At 34.3% G+C, this 21,380-nt stretch overlaps 1 protein-coding gene across 2 annotated transcripts in view; it reads left to right on the forward strand.

Annotated features, from left to right (window-relative positions):
• KIF18A (kinesin family member 18A) overlaps positions 1-20,893 on the forward strand; it is a 30,921-nt gene extending 10,028 nt beyond the window's left edge. For both annotated transcript variants that reach the window (XM_005530280.3, XM_088058373.1), the window contains exons 9-17: positions 238-347; positions 3,611-3,773; positions 4,348-4,512; positions 4,939-5,060; positions 5,240-5,478; positions 14,973-15,447; positions 15,961-16,065; positions 18,649-18,758; positions 20,290-20,893. In XM_005530280.3, the coding sequence (XP_005530337.2) occupies positions 238-347; positions 3,611-3,773; positions 4,348-4,512; positions 4,939-5,060; positions 5,240-5,478; positions 14,973-15,447; positions 15,961-16,065; positions 18,649-18,758; positions 20,290-20,438 (1,638 nt within the window). In that variant the 3' untranslated portion in view covers positions 20,439-20,893. The remainder of the gene's footprint in view (positions 1-237; positions 348-3,610; positions 3,774-4,347; positions 4,513-4,938; positions 5,061-5,239; positions 5,479-14,972; positions 15,448-15,960; positions 16,066-18,648; positions 18,759-20,289) is intronic.
• The last annotated feature ends 487 nt before the right edge of the window (positions 20,894-21,380 follow it).

Below are 21,380 nucleotides of genomic sequence, written 5' to 3' on the forward strand. Positions count from 1 at the left end.
AATCTGTTGGTAAGAGTTTGGTAGATTAATGGTTAACTTTGAGTATAAAAAATAGTTTGTGATTGAATCTATATGGTTCTAATGTATTTTGAAGTAAAAAGAAAATGGTCTTCTGAGACATCAGAAGCTGCTATCACCTGCTGCCATTTGTAAAGCTGTTCAATACAGAATGGTAATTTGGGGAAAAATAACCAAAAACCATAGTTCAACTAAAAGGTGCTTTTTTTTTTGTTGTAGATCCTAATGTTGAAGGAGAAACTGAGAGAATATGAAGAAAGGCAAGCAAGCATTCCTGAAAACCATAATACTGCAGAGCTTTCAAACAATCAGCAAGTAGAAATAGAAAGGTAAATGAATCACATTGTGAGCTTGCTTCCAAGCTGGAGTTTGTCTAACTTGTAAAAGCATTTGTAAAACAAACCTACTCTTCTTCAGTATTGGTTTCCTCATTTTAACATTGCTTTACTTCTATCTAGGTATGGCTTTGCCTGACATGTTGTTTCTTTCTAGAACAACTTGGTGGTGGTTTTAAAAAGAAAAGGGGGGATGTAGGAAATGACATGTGACAGGAAGGAGCATATGAATGCTGGCTTCCAGCAATGCTTCTTAACAGGTTGTGTTTGTGGGTAGGCAGAATGTAGTTTGCATAAATGACAGCAGCTCTTGCGACTGTTTTGCAGGCACTAATTCAAGTAGTATCTTTACTGCAAGGTTTGAGAGAGACAACCTGGAAGTTTTTCTACAGAGAGTTCACTTTGTTTGTAGATTCCTTATTTCCTATTGCTTTAATATTTCTTGGCCTGTTTTTCTTTTTGGTAGTGTTCCTGTGTGTCTTTTCTCTTGTGACAGTCTCATGAGAGAACATAAAACGTAACAAACTAAAACATGAAGTATCAATTTATTGTAGAAGCCATTGTATGCTATGAAGAGGGTAGGTTCTGGAGGAAAAGGCTTTCTGGATATGTCTCTGCATATCTTATATTTCTGACAATTACTCACCTAAGTTGATTCAACTAACTTTTTTCTTTTTTTTTTTTTTTGGCCCTTCAAATGTGCTATTTTTTAACCTGGGAAGCTTTCTGAGATATAGTAAAAAACCATTTAAAGCAAGATGTTCTCTAATTATGCCTTACTTTAGTGACATTCCAGACATTTCAATAAACCCTTTCATTCAGGTTATTTAAATTTAATTTTCAAAAGAAGTGTGGGCTTCTAAGTCATGTTGGTAGTTCTGACAGTTTTCCTGCATATTTTTGCACTGTATGTCTTTAAGATTGATTTAATTTCCTGTGATTTGCCCTTTATTTCATTCTTTGTGTGTAGGAAGAGTCAGTCAAGGGCAAGGTCTCTAAAATATCTTTTCAAAATGCTGGACATATTCAATGCCAAGATTTGCTGGTCAGAGAATGCTTGTTTGCATTTCATTGTTTTGGAAAATCCAAAGGGCCACATGTAAACTTATCCCAGTCCCTTTGGATGTCAGAAATTATGTGGTTGTCTCGTTCTTTTCTTTCTCATGAATATACTGCCAGATTCATCATAGTGATGTGTGGATAAGGAGTTGATTTCTCCCATTTGTTTACAGATTTTGAAGGTATTGTGCTGCCTTCTCTCCCTTTTAGTTGGGACAGGGAAGAGAGCCTTATCCATGATATTGTTTCAGCCCAACTACCCATGATTTTTGCATCACTGTCATCTGAAAGACTCGAGGAGTACACAGTTTGCTTCTTCAGTCCTAAAAGTCATTGCTCCTTCTGCTAAAGCTTGGAGATGTGTTGTCTGCCAACCCTTGTTGGCCAACATCAAGTCTTGAGCCTGTTGGGGGTAGACAGTGGACACTGGCTCAAGAACCACAGCCAGCAGGTCCTGGAGCTCTTTGACACTAGGTAGTATATATAGAGGATTTGTACCCTGGATATGCTTACAGGGTAACTTTGTAATTTTCAAGTTAAGGCCAGAGGGTAAAGGGAACTCCCTAAGAGCAGAAATGTGCTTATTGAAAGATGCACAAGAGCTGTGCTTCGTGCTGTATTTGGAACACTGGTGAATAGAAGTACACAAGAGGTTGGTTTGCCAGTAATGGCTCCTCATAAGGAAGGGTACACAGCATCAGAATCTCCACCCTCATCTGATTTATACCCAGCTTTTTACTTGATGGAAACTGGGAGGATTCACTTTGATCCCTTATTGCTGTGTTTTCCAAGCAGCTGGGAGGAGCCATGTTTCTATGAATGCTATGGAGGAAAAAATTCTCCAAGAGTTGTGAAATCAATAGTATAATTGTATAGATAGGAGCAGCATAGGGTAAGAACTCTGATTCTCTGCAGCTGACTGTTTCATTATTATGAGTCTTTTAGGTTAGAAAATACCTCAAAGATAGACTGCAACCATTAACCTATTATTGTTCCTTAAAGAAACAATACCTACAAATTCTGTTTTAGTACACATTTTTGCCTAGATATGATAGCATCCTCTAGACACTCAGTGAAAACCTCTTGTATTTCTAAGAGAATTATTTTCTTAATTCTGTTTCTTTTTAAAAGGCAAGTAATAAAACACTTAGAATACAATAAAAGACTCAGTTATTCAAGCTTTAGAATGTGAGTTAGAACTGCTACTTCTGAAACACTGGCAAGAAGTCAGTTGCATGACAAGAATGTTTCTTTAACTTGTTATGGAGTTGAACCTGGGGTTTTTAGCATTTTTACAGTTTTTAATTTTATGGGGCTTTTTAATACTAAAAACTGTATAACCTCAAATATTGCTTATCTTTAGAACACTTGCATGTTAAACTCTGCTTTTATTTTTATGAAAAGTTCTAACAGCATAGGATGTAATAAAATACTTTGTTTAACAGGTTGGTTATTATTAAGTTGTGTAGTATCTTTTTGGCCATTCTGTACTGAAGCATTTTCAGTACTCAGGAGTGAAGTGAAGAAGTACTACCAGTGAAAGTTTTATTGCAGTATGGAAATGCTTCCAGGTCTTATTCTTATTCTGACTTGTGTTGCAGACCAGATAACTGGTTACTGAATAACTCATGAGTACCATCTACCAGTAGTTTGGTTTCCCCCCATTAGCCTAGTATGTGTTAAAACATGATGAATGTTCTGATTTTTCTCATCCATTAGTGATGAAAATTGTACAGCTACTTCAAGGAAAGCGATTATCTGAAGACTTTTGTGGTTTTCCATTTTTTTTGAGGATAGCTAGCAGGTTTCTGAGGACCTTGCGTGTCTATGGCAACAGTAGTGTGATCTGTTAAATAAATTGATGCAAGAAGTAGAGAATGTAGGGTATTTAGTATCTTTTGGAGTTAGAGAAAGGCATCTGAAGCTTCTTCACATAAGTCTTATAAATCCCAGTGTTGTCTTCATAATTATGATAAGATTTCTTTTTAGTGATTCCTTCAAAATTTCACATCCCATTTTCAGTTCAATTACATGAAATTTACTGATCTATTGGCATTTTATTTAGTGCCTATCTATAATAGGCCTTACTAATTTCCTTTTAATTTCTTTATTTTATTAATTTGGAATTGAAAATTCCCCTACCAAAGGAGATAGTCATAAAAAGTCTTCAATAAATAATTAATATTCTTTGGTTTCAGATACAAAGAAGTACTTAAAAATCTCTTTGCAAACCGTGAGGAAATCAGAAAAGAATACCTCAAGGTGGAAAAGAAACTGAAAGAAAATACACTAAAGAAATATTACCAGAATCAATGTCATGAACAAATTCAACTGATATGTTCTGAAGAAAGAGTAGAAAGGGTGAGTTTTCTGTAATGTAGTGGAGGGCATAATCTCTTCATTTTGGTATATATAATTGTGTAAATTTTTTGCTTAAGTAATTAAGTAATGAATTAATGCATGAATATCTAATTAAAATGGGACACACAGATTATCACTCCTCTATGACTATTGATGTAATTACCTAATTTTTGAGGTAAACAGCAGAGTATAGTTGTCTTCTAAACAGAAAAGAGTATCCTTTGCCTTGTTAGGACACTACCTTGCCTATATCCAACTTGCCATGGCTGCTTTTGGGCCTTTCAGTTGTCATATTTCAGAAACAGTACAAATATCAGAAGAGTTTAATATTTGAAGATAGAGGATTTTCCTTTTATTCAATGCTTTATCCTTTAGCAGGCTTTTTGTAAGAGATAACTGCATAAAGAAAATGGGAAAACTGCTTATTCTTATTCATTCTTGAGTTACTAGGAATTATTTGGTTAAGTTATATAAAAATAAGGAAAATATATATAATGAAGAAAATTTGGTGAACATAATTTGAAAGTTTCCACCTTAAATGCTGATTATTTTGGGGGGGATTTTTTTTTTTTAGGCCACTTGCAAGCGGGATCTAAGGCTTTCAGCACTTAATAGCCATTATTTATACATGCAGAAGAAAAAAGATGAGCAGACCAATCTTTTTGAGGAAAATACCAAATGGCTGCACCGTGTTGAAAATGAAATGCGGCTTCTGGGTCAGGATGGGCGTATTCCAAAAGTAAAATGCCTTTCACTTTGTCATGGTTGGGGATGGGGAGGAGAATTGGAAAAAGGGTAAAACCTCTGAGTTAAGGACAGTTTGGTAATTGAAATAAAGTAAAATATATGGAGAGAGTGTACAGAAAGAGGCAAACATATTTGGGCATACATAGATAAGCATCCATATGTGCCTGTTGGATTTTTAATGCTAATTGCAGCACACACACTGTTGGTCAAAGGAATCTACAAAGTTATTTTTATGCATGTAAAAAATCAAATAATTCATACTTTTCCACGTTAAAACTTTATTATAATAATATAGCTCCACTCATCTTTACTTTCCAACATATCCTGATCTAATATTATTTTTAGTTTGTTTTAGTTTTATCCCACAAGTTTGATATACAGCTGTGTGATTTTCATTTTTATTCCTAATTTCCCAAAGGAACTTTGTCAAGATCTGCAGTACTGCCATTTAAACCTAGAAGTTCAGGCCCTTAAAGCCCAGATTGAACACATGTTATCTCTGGTGTCCCTCCAAGATCAGTATAATAAGCAAACAGAAAAGTAAGTATGGTTTCATGACAAGTGTGATAAGACTTGTGTTCTGACACTTGTAACTTGAGAAGACCTATTTAGAGAATTTAGTTTTAATTGAAACAGCAAGATTTTTGTGAAACTTTTTTTTTCTGGGTTAAAATTGTGTTTTCTTAAGCAAACTTGTCTTGCCTCTTGCTGTTTTACAGAGTATTAAATACTGCACTTCCAGTTCTTCGCAAGCAATACCTGGTTTTGAAAGAAGCTGGGTTGACTAATGACTCAAGTGAGACTGAATATGCAGAGGTTGAGCAGCTGATTCAAAGACAAAAGTCAGTAGCTTGGGCTGACCAGGCTGAAGAAAAGAATCAAGATCAAAACCATGAAGTAGAAATGTCAGCTATCTTTTCATTCCCACAGCTCGTGAGCAGACCAAACACCCCATGCCGTAAGTATATCGTTAATTTTTTCTCTGTTGGAAATACTTTTAAATATCTCCTGCAACAGTCAGATATCATCCATAAACACATATGTGCACTTCTGCAGATACTGAAGCCAAATGTAAAATTGAGTCTCAGACCCACTTTCTATAAATTTTACACCATTCTTAATCGGATATAGGAAAGAAATTTACTTTTTCACCAGCTAGACATGCACTGCAACAGATAAATTCATCCTCTTCTTGTTATAACATACCCCATGTATATTGATACATAAGATCCTGTGAGTGCTATTAAAAATTGCATTTGAATCTTTCATGTGACATTTCATGTGGGAAAGGCATCATAGTTACTTGGTTATAATTCTGTTAAAGTGACTTGAAATGTTAAGCAGGTGTATAGTTTTGTGTGGTTTCTAATAATAGCTTTGAGGGAGATGAGATTTACTATTAATTACAGGTTCACTTGGAATCAATATGCTACAATATTTTTAAAGTTTGTTTCCAAGAGTCAAAGGATTCACAATATCTACCAGGAAACTGACTGTTTTGCTGTATCCTGATGGCCCCATTTTTTCCCCATGGTTCTATATTGCTGGCTTTTCTTCTTTAGCTGTAAAGTGAGTTGCCCTGGAGCATAGTCTGGGTAAAAAGGGATGAAGAATCCTTATAGACAGTTCTGTTCTGATGGATTATATGCGAAATTTCATCCTGATAGTGCAACTGCTGTGGGGCCCATGCTTGTGTTTTGTGCTGTGGATAGAGAGCACTCAACACCCTGAGGCTTTCTCATTGCTGCTAATAATCCTTAACTGACAGACATCCATAGGTAACAAGGGAAAAAAGAGATAAACACTGCTTCAAAAAGTACTTCAGCTTCTCAAAAGCAGCATTGACCCCAGTGGACTATGAAATGAGTTCCTTCCTTTTGACAGCTTTCTTCCATACATCTTAAGAATTATTTTAGCAAAACCATGTATTGCTCCTCTTCCCATAAACAATGTGTGTGATTTTTGGCATATGTTTGTGTTGATGGTACCAAATAGTTGATACAGTGTTTAACTGTCTGCAATGTGAACTTCAGGTTATATTGGCAGTGGGGTGGAGTTTCTTCATTTGTTTTTTTGGTTGATTTGGGTTTTTTTTTTTTCATGAGTGGCATTTGTTTGCTTTTAGTTTGGATTGGTTTTTCTTTTTAGTGTGTGTTTGCTTTTGTTTCTACAGAGAGGAGGAAAAGAAAGTTACCAGATTTGCATGCTTACACTTCTTATTCTGCCCATATTAGTCAGGGATTCAGCAAGGTTGAAAGCTGGTGTTTATTTTAAATCACAGGGATATGTTTTTAGATACTGAGGCTTTTTGTATAGAGGTGGTAGAATGGGTAGGGACACTAATCCAGAAGTTCTGTAATATCCTTTTTAATGAAATATTGATTGTAATGATTCTGTCTCGTCATATATAGGTTATCAGTGTTGTGAATTTCAGTTTCTGATAACAGTAAGCTTTGTTAGAGTTCTTGATTAAACTACTTCTTTTCTACCTTTTTTGAGGTTTTGTGTTGTAAGAGGCCTTGGTTGGTTCTTAGTGAAATTAATACTAAAATGAGTATTATTTAATTTCCATATGAACTATTAAAACATAAACATTTCATTTTATTCAAATCATTGGGCATTATTCAAGGGGTTTTCTTGTGTATGTTTTCCATTTATTCTCTTATCCTAAGTGCTAAATTTTATGTTCAAGTAAGTAAATGGGCACCATTTTCAGTTTTCAGTTAAGATAGACTTTTTTTCAATTATAAATGGTGTCTTTACCTGAAGATTACCACAGAAATCTTTTGTAGTATTTTTATGATTTTTATTTGGCTTTTCATCTTTGGAAGAGAAAATAAGGGGTATTACTGTCACATTAGATGCAAGATAAAACATGATAGGAAGCAACTGCTCTCCAAATTTTGCCATCTTTAGGGAAAGGTTACCTAAAATACTAATGGTGTTGACACAATCACTTCAGTACAGGTGGGGAGGAAAAAAAATAATCCACCTACTGGTGCTTGAATTTTGTTTTCTGTTCAGCACACAAACACAACTAAATATCTCTTCTTCAATTGTTTGTTTGAATTCACATTTAAAATAATTGGTCTGTTAAATGATACTGTGTTATGGAAATCCATATCTCTTGTGCAGAATGTTTACAACGTACTAATAAGAAAAAATTATTAATCAGAAAAAATGCATTAGCATGGGAAAATATGAAGTAGGTCAAGGGGCAGCATCCCAACCAGAAATGGGAGGAATTTAGTAATTTTCTTTTTTTTCTTTAAAGATGAAATAAGTTATTCAAGAATCCGCTTCCTAAAGTTATCTCAGGAGATCTTAGTGAAAAAATTTTAAAATATGGTTTTAAACAAACTCCCTTGCACCTTTGATACATTGATATTTTATTATCTATAATTTGTTCAAGGTATTGGGAAGGAAGTAGTATTTTGCTCCAAGGTGGAAAAAACAAAAGAACCAAGAAATGCAGTGGTTGTTATTCCTTATATAAAACTTCATATTACACATTTAACATATTTGGACTGCATTTTGTCATCAGGAAAGAGCAGTGTATTTGAGTCCTTGTGATTCAGTTCTTATTTTTATTTTGAGAAATGTATTTTTTTTAATATCCCATTTAATATAAATGTTGCCTTATTTTGGAAGTTTGCTCTCTAAATAAGAGGAGAAAGTAAAAAAGTTAATTGATGGCAATGCAATGATTCCTTTATATGAAATGTAAGTCTGGAGCATTTAGATTGAGGAAGACAGTGTACTAGGTCTGGTAGTAACAAATCTCAGGTATTGCTTTGAACTAAGTTAACACATTTGGAAGACAATTTTTTGAGGTAAAATCCCTCTGCAAAGATGATACAGCATTCTTGTATAAAACACAAAGAATTATGAGAAAAATAATCATTTCTCTTCAGTGTAGGCTTACAAAATAAATAATTGTTGAACTCAGCAGTACCTAGGGATGTGTGTATCCTTTATTCCATCCCTTATCCATATTTGGAAGTTTTAGTCATTAATAAACTACAGGTCCCCCTTTAGTTATTATGGGTTTAGATTGGTGGTGATGCAGGAAGCCAATTGTATCTAAAGACAGTGCTGAATTCTGTGTGTTGCAGAACATGAGGCAGTTGATTACAGAAACATTTTTAATGAGACAAACTTTTGCTTGTGGTTCTTTGAGAGAAGGATGACAATGTTCAAATGCAAAGTAATCGTTATTGGGTGTTTTCACATAAAAATTAAAGTATTTTAAGTCATATAAATAACTTTTCTGATAACAAGCACTGTATCCAAAAGGTCAAAGCAGTTATATCATATCTGCAGAATAGGTAAAACTATGAAAGCAGGACCTTAATGTCTTATGTGTTTCTTTGCAATTAAATACATTTGCTAACTGGTCCTGAAGAAGAAAGTCAAACTAGTAATTGATTAGGATAAAAAATCTAAAAACTGTAAAGAAAAGGATAGCAAAGGGGAAAGGGTAGGGGGATTTATTCTAGGTTTTGTTAAAAAAAATCCTCTGCAGAAATAAGTTCTTGGAATATAATTCTAAATATTCTTACTTTATGATTTGAATTGATTTTGATATTATCTTGTTATTAGGTCCTTCTTCCTATTAGGAGTTTCAAACTAGCAAAGAATTTCAGCTGATTTGCAGTAATGCCCAAGTCTTTGTTTCTAATGGAGATTTTTTTTTTCCTTGGAAAGGGTCTCTTATATATTAAAGATTATAAAGTCATAGTGTGGGAGGAAAAGATAAAGATGTTTTCTGACCATTCATTCAATGTCTGTTTCTATGGTCAAATTATCATGGTAGTCAATTTTTGTGAATCAACTCTTGATTTCTAGTGAGAGCTAATTAAAGTTCACATGCTTTGCCAAAGCACATGTAGCACTTCACTACAGGAGTTGACCCCCTTCTATCTTGTTTTTCCTTTAGCCTTTGAAATCTTTCAACACCTTTTGTGAAGTTCTGACCTTAATTATGTTACATTTGTTGCTTTTTACAGAAAATGCTGTCTTTCCAGTATCTTCTCTTTCATTTGACACATACATTAAAAATTTAGATTAAGCTTGTGTATGCTTAATGTAACCATAAATTTGCAGTGTCATGAACAATTTAACTGTTCATCTCAAAGAAAGCTCAGACTGTGGAAACAAGTTCATTAAAGACTGGATTTGGGCACCCATTCTTAAGTGTTCATTACCAGGGAGCCATACAGTATTCAGAATTCAGAGTGATGGGTGGAGAGCTCTGACTGGTACTTGCAAGTGTTTCTTTGAATGAGGAAGTTCTTGGCACTGTTTCAAGCATCCCATTTCCAGAAGCCTTACTGTAGGTTACCACTGAGAGAATGGAATTGATTTATAGGAAAAAAAAAAAAGGCATCCTTTGCCTCCCCTCATCACAAACATTCTGATCTGAAAAGTCAGGTTTTTATCTTGTATGGCAAGAAAAATTTGGGTATAGTTGTACATAGTAAAAGATTTAATTAAAAATAGGAAAAGTATGTGTCTTGAATAGGAAATATTTGTCTTATTAAGCAGCTCTTTCATATGTCTTATGTGACTTCTAAGTATTTTTTCTCATGCTGTGTAAAACAGTACACCTGATCACTGGGACTTGCAAGAATGCAGCCTGGATTTGAGCCTTTTTCAGTTCACAGCTGTTATTTGTGAACCTGTTGAGAAACTTGCCATCACAGTGATGATGCCTTTGGGTCATAGGAATATTAAATAATTGCAATGCACTGACTAGACCTCATTTGCAATTTGGAATTCCATGAGTCAGTTGTTAAAAGAATGAAAACGTATGATTAGAATTGTAATTTGATCAATCAGTGGTAGCCCAGAAATATTTATTGAAATGAATACATTAATATTTAATTTCACTTTAGCAGAACAACCTGGTAGACTTAATTTAGCACAGTTTCCAGAAATAATCCCCTTATGCATGTATTAGCATGAGTTCCAGAAGAAGACAAGTCTTGACCATTATTTTGTCCATAATGTCAATTAGAACTAACTCAATTCATCAGAGCTGTTTTGCCATGAGCTCTGCTCACTTTTCCTGTGACTCATGTTTCACACATAGTGCATTCTGCTTCTCATATTAATGCACAGGGCTATAAATATCTGAGATTGCTATGTTTCTTGTCAAGATAAATCAGTACTTCTGAGTAGTCTTTTTGGGGCAAATGATACAGCAAACTAAGGGCCAAAAGCACCCCATATCACTGGATGGGGGTGGCTGATCAATGGATGGTGGCTTTTGTGTTTAATTTCTGAGTGAGCTCTTAAATAATATCTTAAAGAATTTTGACAATTATCTTTTTATAAACATCAACCTGAAGTTAAGGATCAGCAAATATGTGATTTCTTCTCTAAAATATATTTGGAATAATGTTTATTTTTAAAGAGAGACATTGTAGCTGAAAGTACTAGTTAAGGAAATAAAACTTCCAAATTTTTGTTTTAAACTCCTTCATCAAGTTAACTGCAGCTGTTCTGGAAAGTATATAAGTGATTCATTCTTGTATATGAAATAAGAAATATTACTGAATTATGATGATGATGCTATTGATGCAAAAGATTGAAGTAGCTGTAAACATGAAGCAAGTATAGACTATAAACATAATTTCCCTGCCTTATTATGGAATGTGTTTGAAAATTGAATGATTTTTTTATAGTTGGAGCATGTTTATCTTTCAGTAGGAAAATAACGACAATACTTAATGATTACTATTAGACATCCATTCAGGAACTACTTGGATTTTTTCTTTAAGGAAATATAAATAGCCCTACTTGGTTCTCCACTGTATCATCTTCAGTACCATGTATTTGAAAATTTATGGAAGTAGAAGAATTTCTGTAGCAGCTTCTGTTCTGAGTCCCTTTTACATAAACTTCTCAATAGTAGTTATCAAAAGCACTTGCAAAAAAGTTAGCAATTAGCTTCTGTATCTTGCTTCCTTAAAAAGATGGAAATAGAAACACTGGCAATTCTTTATTTTGTGGGTCCAAACATTTTTCTTGCTGTATTTTTATTTACCTGAGATCATAACTGTTTGGAGCTATATACAGTAGAACAACAAGCTAAAATGGAATTAGGATTTTGGAGTTGTTTTTGTCACGTAATATTTGGTTTGTGTTATTTAGTGAAGTTAAATGTAATATTGCTGATGATGTTTGTTTACCTGTTTAATGTGTTAGGAGGAACCTAATATTTTCACCAAAAGGTATGGAAAAGGACACTTCCTTAAGTATTTGATATTATTTCCAACACTTTAATGACAAGAAAAGCTTGTTGTGTTTTAATTTAGTTTTACAATGAGTTTTATTCCAGAAATAAATAGATTTTAAAAATAGGTCTTTGTTTTTTACTAACAGCTTTTATTTGCCTTATGTAGAATTCCTGCAACTATTGTTATTAGTTTGCTTGTATTACAGTATAAAATGCTCTCCATTATGATGGAATTCATCAAATTATTTATGTTGGCTGTACTTTTGTGTTCTTTACGTATTTAATTAATGATTTAAATGGTAGTATTTACAGTTAATTTAAAAATGCTTCCAATACTTAGGCCTGTAGAAGCTTCTGAACCTTGGCACTCCCACCAAAATGTTTCTCCATCAGACTTCCTTCTAGTAACTTTAGGACATTAGCAAAGCCTCAGTGTCTTACAGTAAGCAAACTTTCTGAAACTGAAACCTCCCTGTCCTAATGTAACAATGGACTAATAGAATTCTAACCATTATTTTTCCTGAAACAGACATTCAGATGTATGTAAGTAGAAATTAATAAATGAATATTTTAAATGTGCCCTGAGGCGTTTAATGGATAGTTAATTTAAGCACTAGATTATATAAACCTTATGCTTGTATTTCAGAGTATAAGACGTCAAAAGTCCTTTTTAAAAAGGTTTGGATTCAATTTTTGGTTGTGAGGACTAGATTTTTTTTTATTTTTTTTAGATTTGTAAATCTGTTACACTGAGGCATATACTGTACATATTTAAACAAAATAAAAGAGCAAGTACATTATGAAGCATATCATTGTTGATAGTGTTGGAGAGTAGATGTTTTAAATTGTTAATAAGTTTCTTGTTTGTTGCTGAATCCAACCAAGTCTTGTAGAAATGTCTTTATCACAGTGGGACTATTTTATTTTGGGTGGAGGTAAAGATTATTTGGGCAATACTCAGGCCATGTTTTACTACTGTTTTCCATTCCACTACTCCTGGGGAATATCCTGAATTAGCTTAGTGTTTAGATTACAACCAAGGCACTGCATTTCAGCAACCTGCTGCATTTCACCTGGTGAAAGCTGGCTGGGGATTAAATGTGGTACAAGATAATATATTTTTAATTTTAACAAAAAAAGGTCCTTTATATACATAAAGTGAACTGTACATAAGAGCACACATAGACAAAGTCACAATTTAGTTATTTCATGTCAGGTAGTCCTCTCAGGCCCAAGTTTTCCATGAATGTGTTCCTTCAAAGCTGGAAGCAACGTAATAGAATTGTAATTGTTCGTGTAATTGTCCACACTACTTTTCCCATGAGCAGTTTAAACATTGCTCATTCTGACACTGAGCCCCTGAGTGATGAATAAATGTTTGCTTCTTTTTTTTTTCCCAATGGTTTCATTATTGAATGAAGTTGTGGCAACATAGAATAGACTCGTGGCCTATATCTAATTATTTAATTTATTTGCTACTCGTACACACTTTGATACTGTAAATTCTAACTTCCTGGAGCAGGTTTAAGTCTCATTGTGGTCTTTAAATCCTTGGCTGCCCCTTGTAGCTCTATTTTGTATCTTCTAAGGGGCATCATCTCGTGTAGCTGGGTCTCCAATCACATGGCATGTCCAGAACCAAAGTGTGTGGGCAGAAACAGCGCTGAGATCATCCCTCATTGGCTTCTCTTCTGTGAGGATCTTACTTGGGCCTTTTCTCCAAGATACCTGATTTCTGGGGGTACTTGGGCAATTGGGTTTTTTAAGCATCTTAGCAAATTGGGTTGCAACTGGGCAATGACGTCAAAATTAAATGGGGCCTGAGAAATGGTAAGCAGAGAAAAAGCTGCAACTATTTAAGCCTTGCTTTCTGTAACAAATCAAGCTTGTGGAGGTGAAATAATACAATACATACATGTTTTAAATCAGTGTTTGTCCTGTTCAAAGAATGTTTTTTGGAGCAGTTAAAATGCCCTAAGTGTTAACACATGAGAGAGAACTATAGAAGCATTCAGACTTAGGAGTTCAAACTAGCTTTCTTAGTCTGAGGCAAAAATAGAATGAAATTTAGAAGAAATAAATATTTATTAACACTGTTCTAAGAAGACCATAGCTAATTCCTGAGTAACTTGCATCAATTTAAAAAGCAGGAGTTCTTTTTTGCAGTTTAGTTGCTCATAGGCATGAAGGAGGCAATGCAGAAAGGAGAAGTATAAATCTGTGGCTGCCAGCTGAAAGGGATCCAATCCATAGGCATTTTAAGGATACTAGGCTTCATTTCTTAAATTTGCACTGGAAGTTAAATATAGAAGCACTTGGGGTTTTGACAGCCCTCTCCTGCTCTTGATTTGTTTAAAAAAGAAATTCCGTATTTTTTTGTTATTAACTGTGTAAGTCACCAGTTGCCTACCTAATTTGAACAGTGAGCTGTGTCTTAAAATGATCCTCCTTCACTGAAAGCTTGAGTAAAAGAAGGGCCTTTTCTTTGGAGATTGCCTTTATTACCAATTGCTCAAAAATAAAAACACTGACACTGTAAGAAGAATAGTTTAAATCGGGATCAATGAGAATGGCCAATTACACTGTATTGCTTGCTTTAGTTTTGAGGGTGAGGAAAGTTATTAGTCAAGAGCTTTGCTCCCCACAGCTGACAGAGTAAGATGACAGAGTCTCAGTTACTTCTTTGTTTCCCCCTTTGCAAAACCCTGCTTGCTCATTTGCAGTGTCAGAGAATTTTGTCCTTCTAAATGTTTGTGTCATTCCTTTTTCAACAGTCTCTCATTATTCTGCATGGTACTTGCTGGGGGAAAAAATGGCTGTGATCAGGAGTCACCTCTAGATTACTGTGATTGTACCACCTTAAAATATGAGTTTTATCATGGTAGTGCAATAATTTTCAATACTGTTACTCTTTCATTCCCTCTTGTCATGTGTCAGATCTTAGTTGTGATTATTTCTGTAACCTCTGGGATTAACTACTCCAACCTATGCATGTTTATAATACTTTGAGTGTTGCAGAGCAAATACCATCTTAGACAATGCTGCAATAGAAATAATTTCACTTACATGATCAAGTTGATATGTATATTAAATAAATAGTATTTTTAATAATTTCTGCTAATGTCTCCTTTGGGAAGAGAAGGGTAAAAGCAAGATTAAAGTTATATGTGCATTTAGAGGTGCTGAGCATTGTTACTTATGTTTCACAGGCACCTCTTTTGGTACACCATCACAAGAAAAGAATAAAAATACCCAAGTATTAGAATATACAGAACCACCACAGAAGAGGACTAGGAGGAAGTTACTGGACTCTCCAGTCGTAGCTCCAAGTCTACCTACCAACAACCAGCGCAGCTTGCAGCATCTGGAGGATTCTCTTGCCAAGGAAGTCTACCCTATAATCTATACCCCAGACTCTTGCAGGAAGCCAGTACAAAGCTTCTGTACTCAGACTGTGAAGGCTTTGCACCTTGCAGGCCTGGGGGAAGTCAGTACATGTAGTACAGACATGCCAGTCAAAAAGGGCAGTATTATGGACACTACGTGTGATGTCATCCCAGAATGTGACGAGGCTGTCATGAACTCAACAATAATTCTCTATGAAGGTACAGATGAAACAAATGAATTATCTGGTTACTCATCTGTGAAGGAGTCACAGCCATGCAGCAATAGCATTGTGCAAAGGTATTTTCCTTTTAATGGCAAGTAATTTAATCCTATCTATCTTTACAGCTGGATTTTTCCATTTATATCCATTTTATAAATAAACCAAACATTTTGAAAACCTTCATTTTGATCAACATCAAATTCAATTCTGCCATTATTTGAAAACAGTAGTATGTTAGTGACAACAAATGAAGTTGAAAGATTATCCTGTTTTATAAGATTTGTACCAAAAAGAAAATACAGCATTTTTTAAATTGATTGTGATGCCTCAGGCAAGTTACTTTCTCTAAGCCTTATGTTTTCTGTCTGTAAAATGGATACTTAACCTCTCCACATTGGGAAATGCCGTGCTTAAAGCTGCTGTGCATGTCTAAAGCCGACAAAGCTACCTCAAATAACACTAATGAAATTAATTTCCAGTTTTGGTTTTCAACTTACCAACAAAACAACAGTTTTGTTTACTGTTAAGAACAAATTTACTTGCCTTTTACCAAGAATATGTTTTACAAAAATGTAATCCTTCTATTTCAGACTTGATCTTTCTTCCTTAAGAAAAAATAATTCAGCTCCAGTATTTGAGAAGCCCTCATATATGGCAATGACTTCAGCTGCTCAGAGAAAAAGAAAGGTATTAAGGTAAGACTAAACTAACCCTTCTATACAAAATGAGTTTTCATTTCTTATGTTCTTACTTCATTTTCATTATTCTATTTCAAATCTGCAAACATCTTCCACATGTCATTTGGGCCTGCAATATGACATGTTCTGATTCAAATATGTTTGAATTCAATTAATTTTTGTTTGTTTTTCTGGGTAATTTCAGTAGATTTTTTTATTTAGTCTCAGTTCAAGAACCTCTGTTTTAATAATTACAAATTAATATTATGTCTTGTGTAGCTGCTGTGTAATCAAAACAGGAAGATGACACATAATTCTGAAAAGAGAAATTTCATTATCAATTAAAAATCTTAATTTTTTGAAACTGTTCTGCCTTTGCTGGAGCACATTAGAAACTACCAAAATAGAAAACAGGGGAAAAAATAAACATGACAATACTTCCATGATCAACTTTGATTTTCTGATAATTCATTTTCAGTCTCGTATATTGTGACTTAAAATTTGCAATGTGCTCTAGGAAGAACTTTTGTATTAGTGCTTCTGGTTTATGTCCCTAAAAGAGGATTGTTAGTAGGAGCACCAGAAAAGCTGAAACTTGAGTAGACAACAAGCTGGATTGTAATTTTTTTGTGTATTTCTTTGGTTCGTTTGGTTTGGGGTTTTTTTTTAGTGTATTTAAAATCTGATTAGCTATGAAACAGCTGATCTTTTTTTCTTTCCTATTTCCAAAAGCAAAAATTGATACAACCTTTTTTAAAATCATGTTAGGAATGACCTGTTGCTAGACAGTGAGTGGAGCTACCCCCACACAGGTCTTAGGAAGAGTATCTCAAGACTGTTGGAACAAGCTTATAGATAGACCACAGGACATGGAAGAAACTTAAGTGCCTTTTTGTTTATTAGCATCTTTAAAGTAGAGAATTATCCTAGAAGATCAGATTCATCTGGTCTAGCTTCATGTTGCTGTTCTGATTGTTATCAATTACTGTTCTAAACTGTCTTGCTAGGATGAGGAATAAACTCTTTTGCTCAAGGATGGGAAAAGAGGCACTGCTCACATTTTCAAATAGCTGATCATGAATTTAGCAAAATAAATCACCTGTTCTCTGAAACCAAGGTAGTTTTTTCTACATTCTCTCTAGGGAGGTATATGGGAACTTTTGGAGCCTGATTTATCTAGTTTTAAGATAAAAGTTCTCAGACAGGCCTTTTTTTTTTGTAATAACTGTGTAATAATTCTAATACATATATATACATACATATATATCTGCTTATTTCTTCCCAAAAGACTAGCTCTTTCTTCTTATCTTGTTTCTTTTGTGTCTCAAACATATTTCCCAGTACACTACAGGAAAATCCTACAACTTCTATTCCTTTTATAGAGATAATTCTGCCTCAGTAACTTGTCTGTAGACTGAAATTCTTTATGGTTTTGTCTAGCAGTTGGTGATGAAGAGAAGGAGTGAAAACACATTTGTGAAGGAGAAAAGGAACATGCTCTTACTTTTCAGAGAGTGCCTTTGTTCCATTCCCTCTTTTCTCTCCCATACTTTCCCTGATTGAAGTGGCTCACTCCAGTCATTCACCTCCTACTGATGTTAGAATAAAAATATAAATTTCAGTCACATTTTCCACACTAGAAGTATAATTTGAAACAGTTGGATTTTGAGGATAAGGAATTAGAGGCAAGTCAGTCATAAGAGAAACTATTTTACCAAATAATGTTACATTTTTATTGGCATAAGTTCTCTTGCAAGAAGCTTGCATGAGTAGATTTTTAGGACTGGCGCAGGGAAAGTCTTAGTCTTTGCTGCTTGCAATATATTTTCATTTAGGCAGAAAATTATTATTAAGCAAGTGTGAGTTAGGGGACTATAAAGTGGAAATAGAACAATATTTATTACAGGAATAGGAAAAGCATAGGAACTTGGGACATAAATGTGATTAGCTTGTTTATGAGGCTGTCTTGCAGAGTGGAACTGAGGAAGGTTGTAAGGCAATTGCAAGAGGGTGAGATCAGATGGGTTCATAATTTTCACTGTAGACCTTAAGTCCATCACATAAAGTGCTATTGATAAAATATAGAGGTTTTCTTGTAATGAATTTGAAGCTGTAACAATTTTCTTGCAGCTTAGTTAAAAAGTATTGTCTGCTATGAAGCCACCCCCTCCAGCCGTGTTGGAGGCTGTAGAAAAGTTATTGTAGCAATAAAAAAATGTGATTTGTTCAATAAACAGAGCTTGGTCATTTCAAGGATTTTGTAACATGCCTTAAGATTATTTCTTCGTATAATTTATATGTGATGGCCATCAAACTGACTTGTGTGGTTTCAGAAAAAACTGTGACATATTATCCTTCCTTTTAATACAATTGCCAACATTAGTTCTTATTTTCACAGTTGAAGCATTCTTGTAAATTTTTTAAAAGGAAAAAGGGGAATAATACCCATAAATATACATAATAAATTAGTTCATTCTTTGCACTCCGTTGTGATTCTATGAACACTGGGTAATATTTAAAAGTATTTCTACATTGCAAGGCCTCAACCACTGTTAGTAGTGACTGTACTGAAAGTAAACTCCTTTCTGGCAACTTTTCCAGCTGTCCATCCAACACTGTGTTGGGCAACCTGCAAGACCCAGTTTCTGCCAAGAGAGTTCGACAGGACGTCTTGCTGAGCCACGCAGCCTTGAGAGTCCCCCAGGCAGCTGGTGAGTGTCAGAGAATGGATATAGACAGTGTAATCAATAATCAATATTATTACAAGGTTGTTGGGAAAACCTTTTCCCCAAGAGCCAAGGTCTTCCACCTAAAGTAGTTCATGTACGTGTTGAGTAATTTGGTGAACTTTATTAGCAGTTTTGTCTTTGCCCAAGTGTGCTTTATCAAGAAATCAAATTCTCTAATAATTTCCGTATCTGTTTTTAATTCTTTGCACCACCACGCTGATTTTTTTTTTTTAACAGATTTTTTCAGAGATTTATTGGTCTTAAAATTTGGAGTTATTTGGGCAAAAACAAGAACTAAGGAAAAATTATTTTTCTTCTAACATACTGCTGATAATATCAAATTCTATTGTGTGAAAGTTTTCCTCAATTATATGGCTTCTCTCTGAGGTGCATAAGTCTTTTCTGTAATAAAAGCAGTTACAAATAATTTTTTCAGCAAATGTTCACAAATGTTTTCACAATTTTATAAAAACCTCTGCCTTTTCTAGTGCATGGCACTAAGTTGCTTGGCACCCACAGCAGATTTTAATATGCTAAATCTGTGCAATTTTCCTTCATCTCTACCCAATTGCCTCCTTTTTCTCTCTATCTTAAGGAAAAAAGATACACTTAACGATCTTCTTGGGCTATTTAGAGGAGATCAAATATTAGTTTTAAAATTCTAGTCTGCTATTGAAAAGCAATGTGAAAAAACATTTCCACTGTGCAGCTTTTTCCAATGATATGGGCAATACACTGATTTTACAGCACATACATTTTTCTAGGTAAAAATTTGCTGTGAGGGAGCAAATACATATGAAAATGTCTTTTTCTGAATTCATGAGAAATGTTGAGGTTTAATAAGAAGCTTTCTGGAAACTGAATATCTGAGTCTAAACTCTGTCTAACCAAGTTACTTATTTGGCAAATTGCATACAGGGTTATATCAGTATCCATGTCTGCTACAACAGACCAGGTTATGAAGTTACCACTATTCAATCACTACTCTGGAATTAAAGAACTGTGTAATGCAGTAGCATGTTTTGAAATGAGAATAAATTTTTTGATTCTTCAATATTTAGCTGAATGTGTAGACTTTTTTTTCAAGAGTGTGCTTTACAAGAGCAGAATAAACCTTAACCAAATACCTAAGATGAAGAGTTGTTTTCAGATTAAAAAGACAAAGCTTTCTATAATGACAGTGTTGATTTTTCAATGCTATTCTACAATAAGAATTATAAATTACACTTTTATATTTCTACATGTTTGTATAGACTGTTGTGCCTTTTTAATAGCATCTTGTGCCACTTGAGGGTCTAATCATGGGACATTATAGACAATTAAAACACTGTATTTCTGAGCTAAGAGTGATTACATTTTTGCATATTAAAATTAGGCTTTCAGTGAAAGAAAGAAAGAAATGTGTAAAAATTCTTAGACATATTCTGAAAAGGAGGTCCATGTAGGCTAAATTCTACTTATATTTACTGAATGAGTGTCTCCCTATTTCTAATAACATTTCTTTCTTCACTAGGAATTAAAAGGAAGAGCAGGAAGCAAGAACAAAATATGTCAAGGAGCTTTGTTAGAAGCTTTTCTCAAGGAAATATCCCACTGGATGTTAAATCAAGGACATCAAAAAATCTTTTACTTTGTGTTTCCAAGAAAAAAAATAGGATTTAGTTCTGAGTTCATCCATATTTCAAACAGGATTGATGGATAGCAAATGAGAATAGGGTGAATTGTGTTTTCCTTTTGTGAATAGTTTTGAGAGTCTTGTGATGGAAATATTAAAATTATTTTGACCCTCTAAATTATTTTCATTGGAGTAGCTTCATTGTGTTAAAATCTTTATTCATTTGGAAGCAAGTTAAGCAGATGCTAATATTAGAACATGTTCATGCTTAGCATTATGGTGCTTTAGATGTTCTTAGATTGCATCTATTGATGACATGTGGAGCTCCAAGAGACAGAAAAATATTTCCAAAATTGGGGATTTTTATTTTTTTTGTCTTTCTGGTTTTAAGTCTGTTACTTGGCTGTAAATGTTCCTGTTCTCCTTTTTCAATTTAATTCAGCTGTAAATAATGTCTTTTGTTAATTACTTCAAATAAATTTTAATTTTAAGACCAATATAATGTGAAATGCATTTCTAGCAAAAATGATCCTTTTTTTCTCCTACAAAGACTGTCTAAATCAATTTTGACAACTATTGTTATAAGTACATGTTGTTTATAATGTCTTCTAGCAAATTATCAGTATTCAGAGACAGAGCAATTGATGTGTAGTTGTACTGTAACCTTGACAGCCTGCCCAGCCTACAGAACATCATTCTAGTGTGAATGATGCAATTGCAAGCATGTGAATTTCTCCAGTCTAGTGAGAGCCAGAGCAAGAAGTCTAGAGGAAGAAGTCCAGTGAATAGTTTGTGGTGTCAACTGTCTGGAGCAAGGAGCTTCCAACCTGATCAGTTCAGTAATATGAAGTATGCTGCAGAATTTATTTTTGACGCATTGGAGGAGCATTTTTCAGAAGCTTCTGAAGAAGGAAACAGGAGCTGCCTGCAAAAGCTTTCCAGGACCACTTGTGGTGGAAGCAGCAGACAATGTTGCAGAAGTGGTCTTC

Source organism: Pseudopodoces humilis, chromosome 7 (assembly GCF_049639895.1).
Source record: "Pseudopodoces humilis isolate 2021_Gansu_Grassland_sample_001 chromosome 7, ASM4963989v1, whole genome shotgun sequence".
Lineage (NCBI taxonomy): Eukaryota > Metazoa > Chordata > Aves > Passeriformes > Paridae > Pseudopodoces > Pseudopodoces humilis.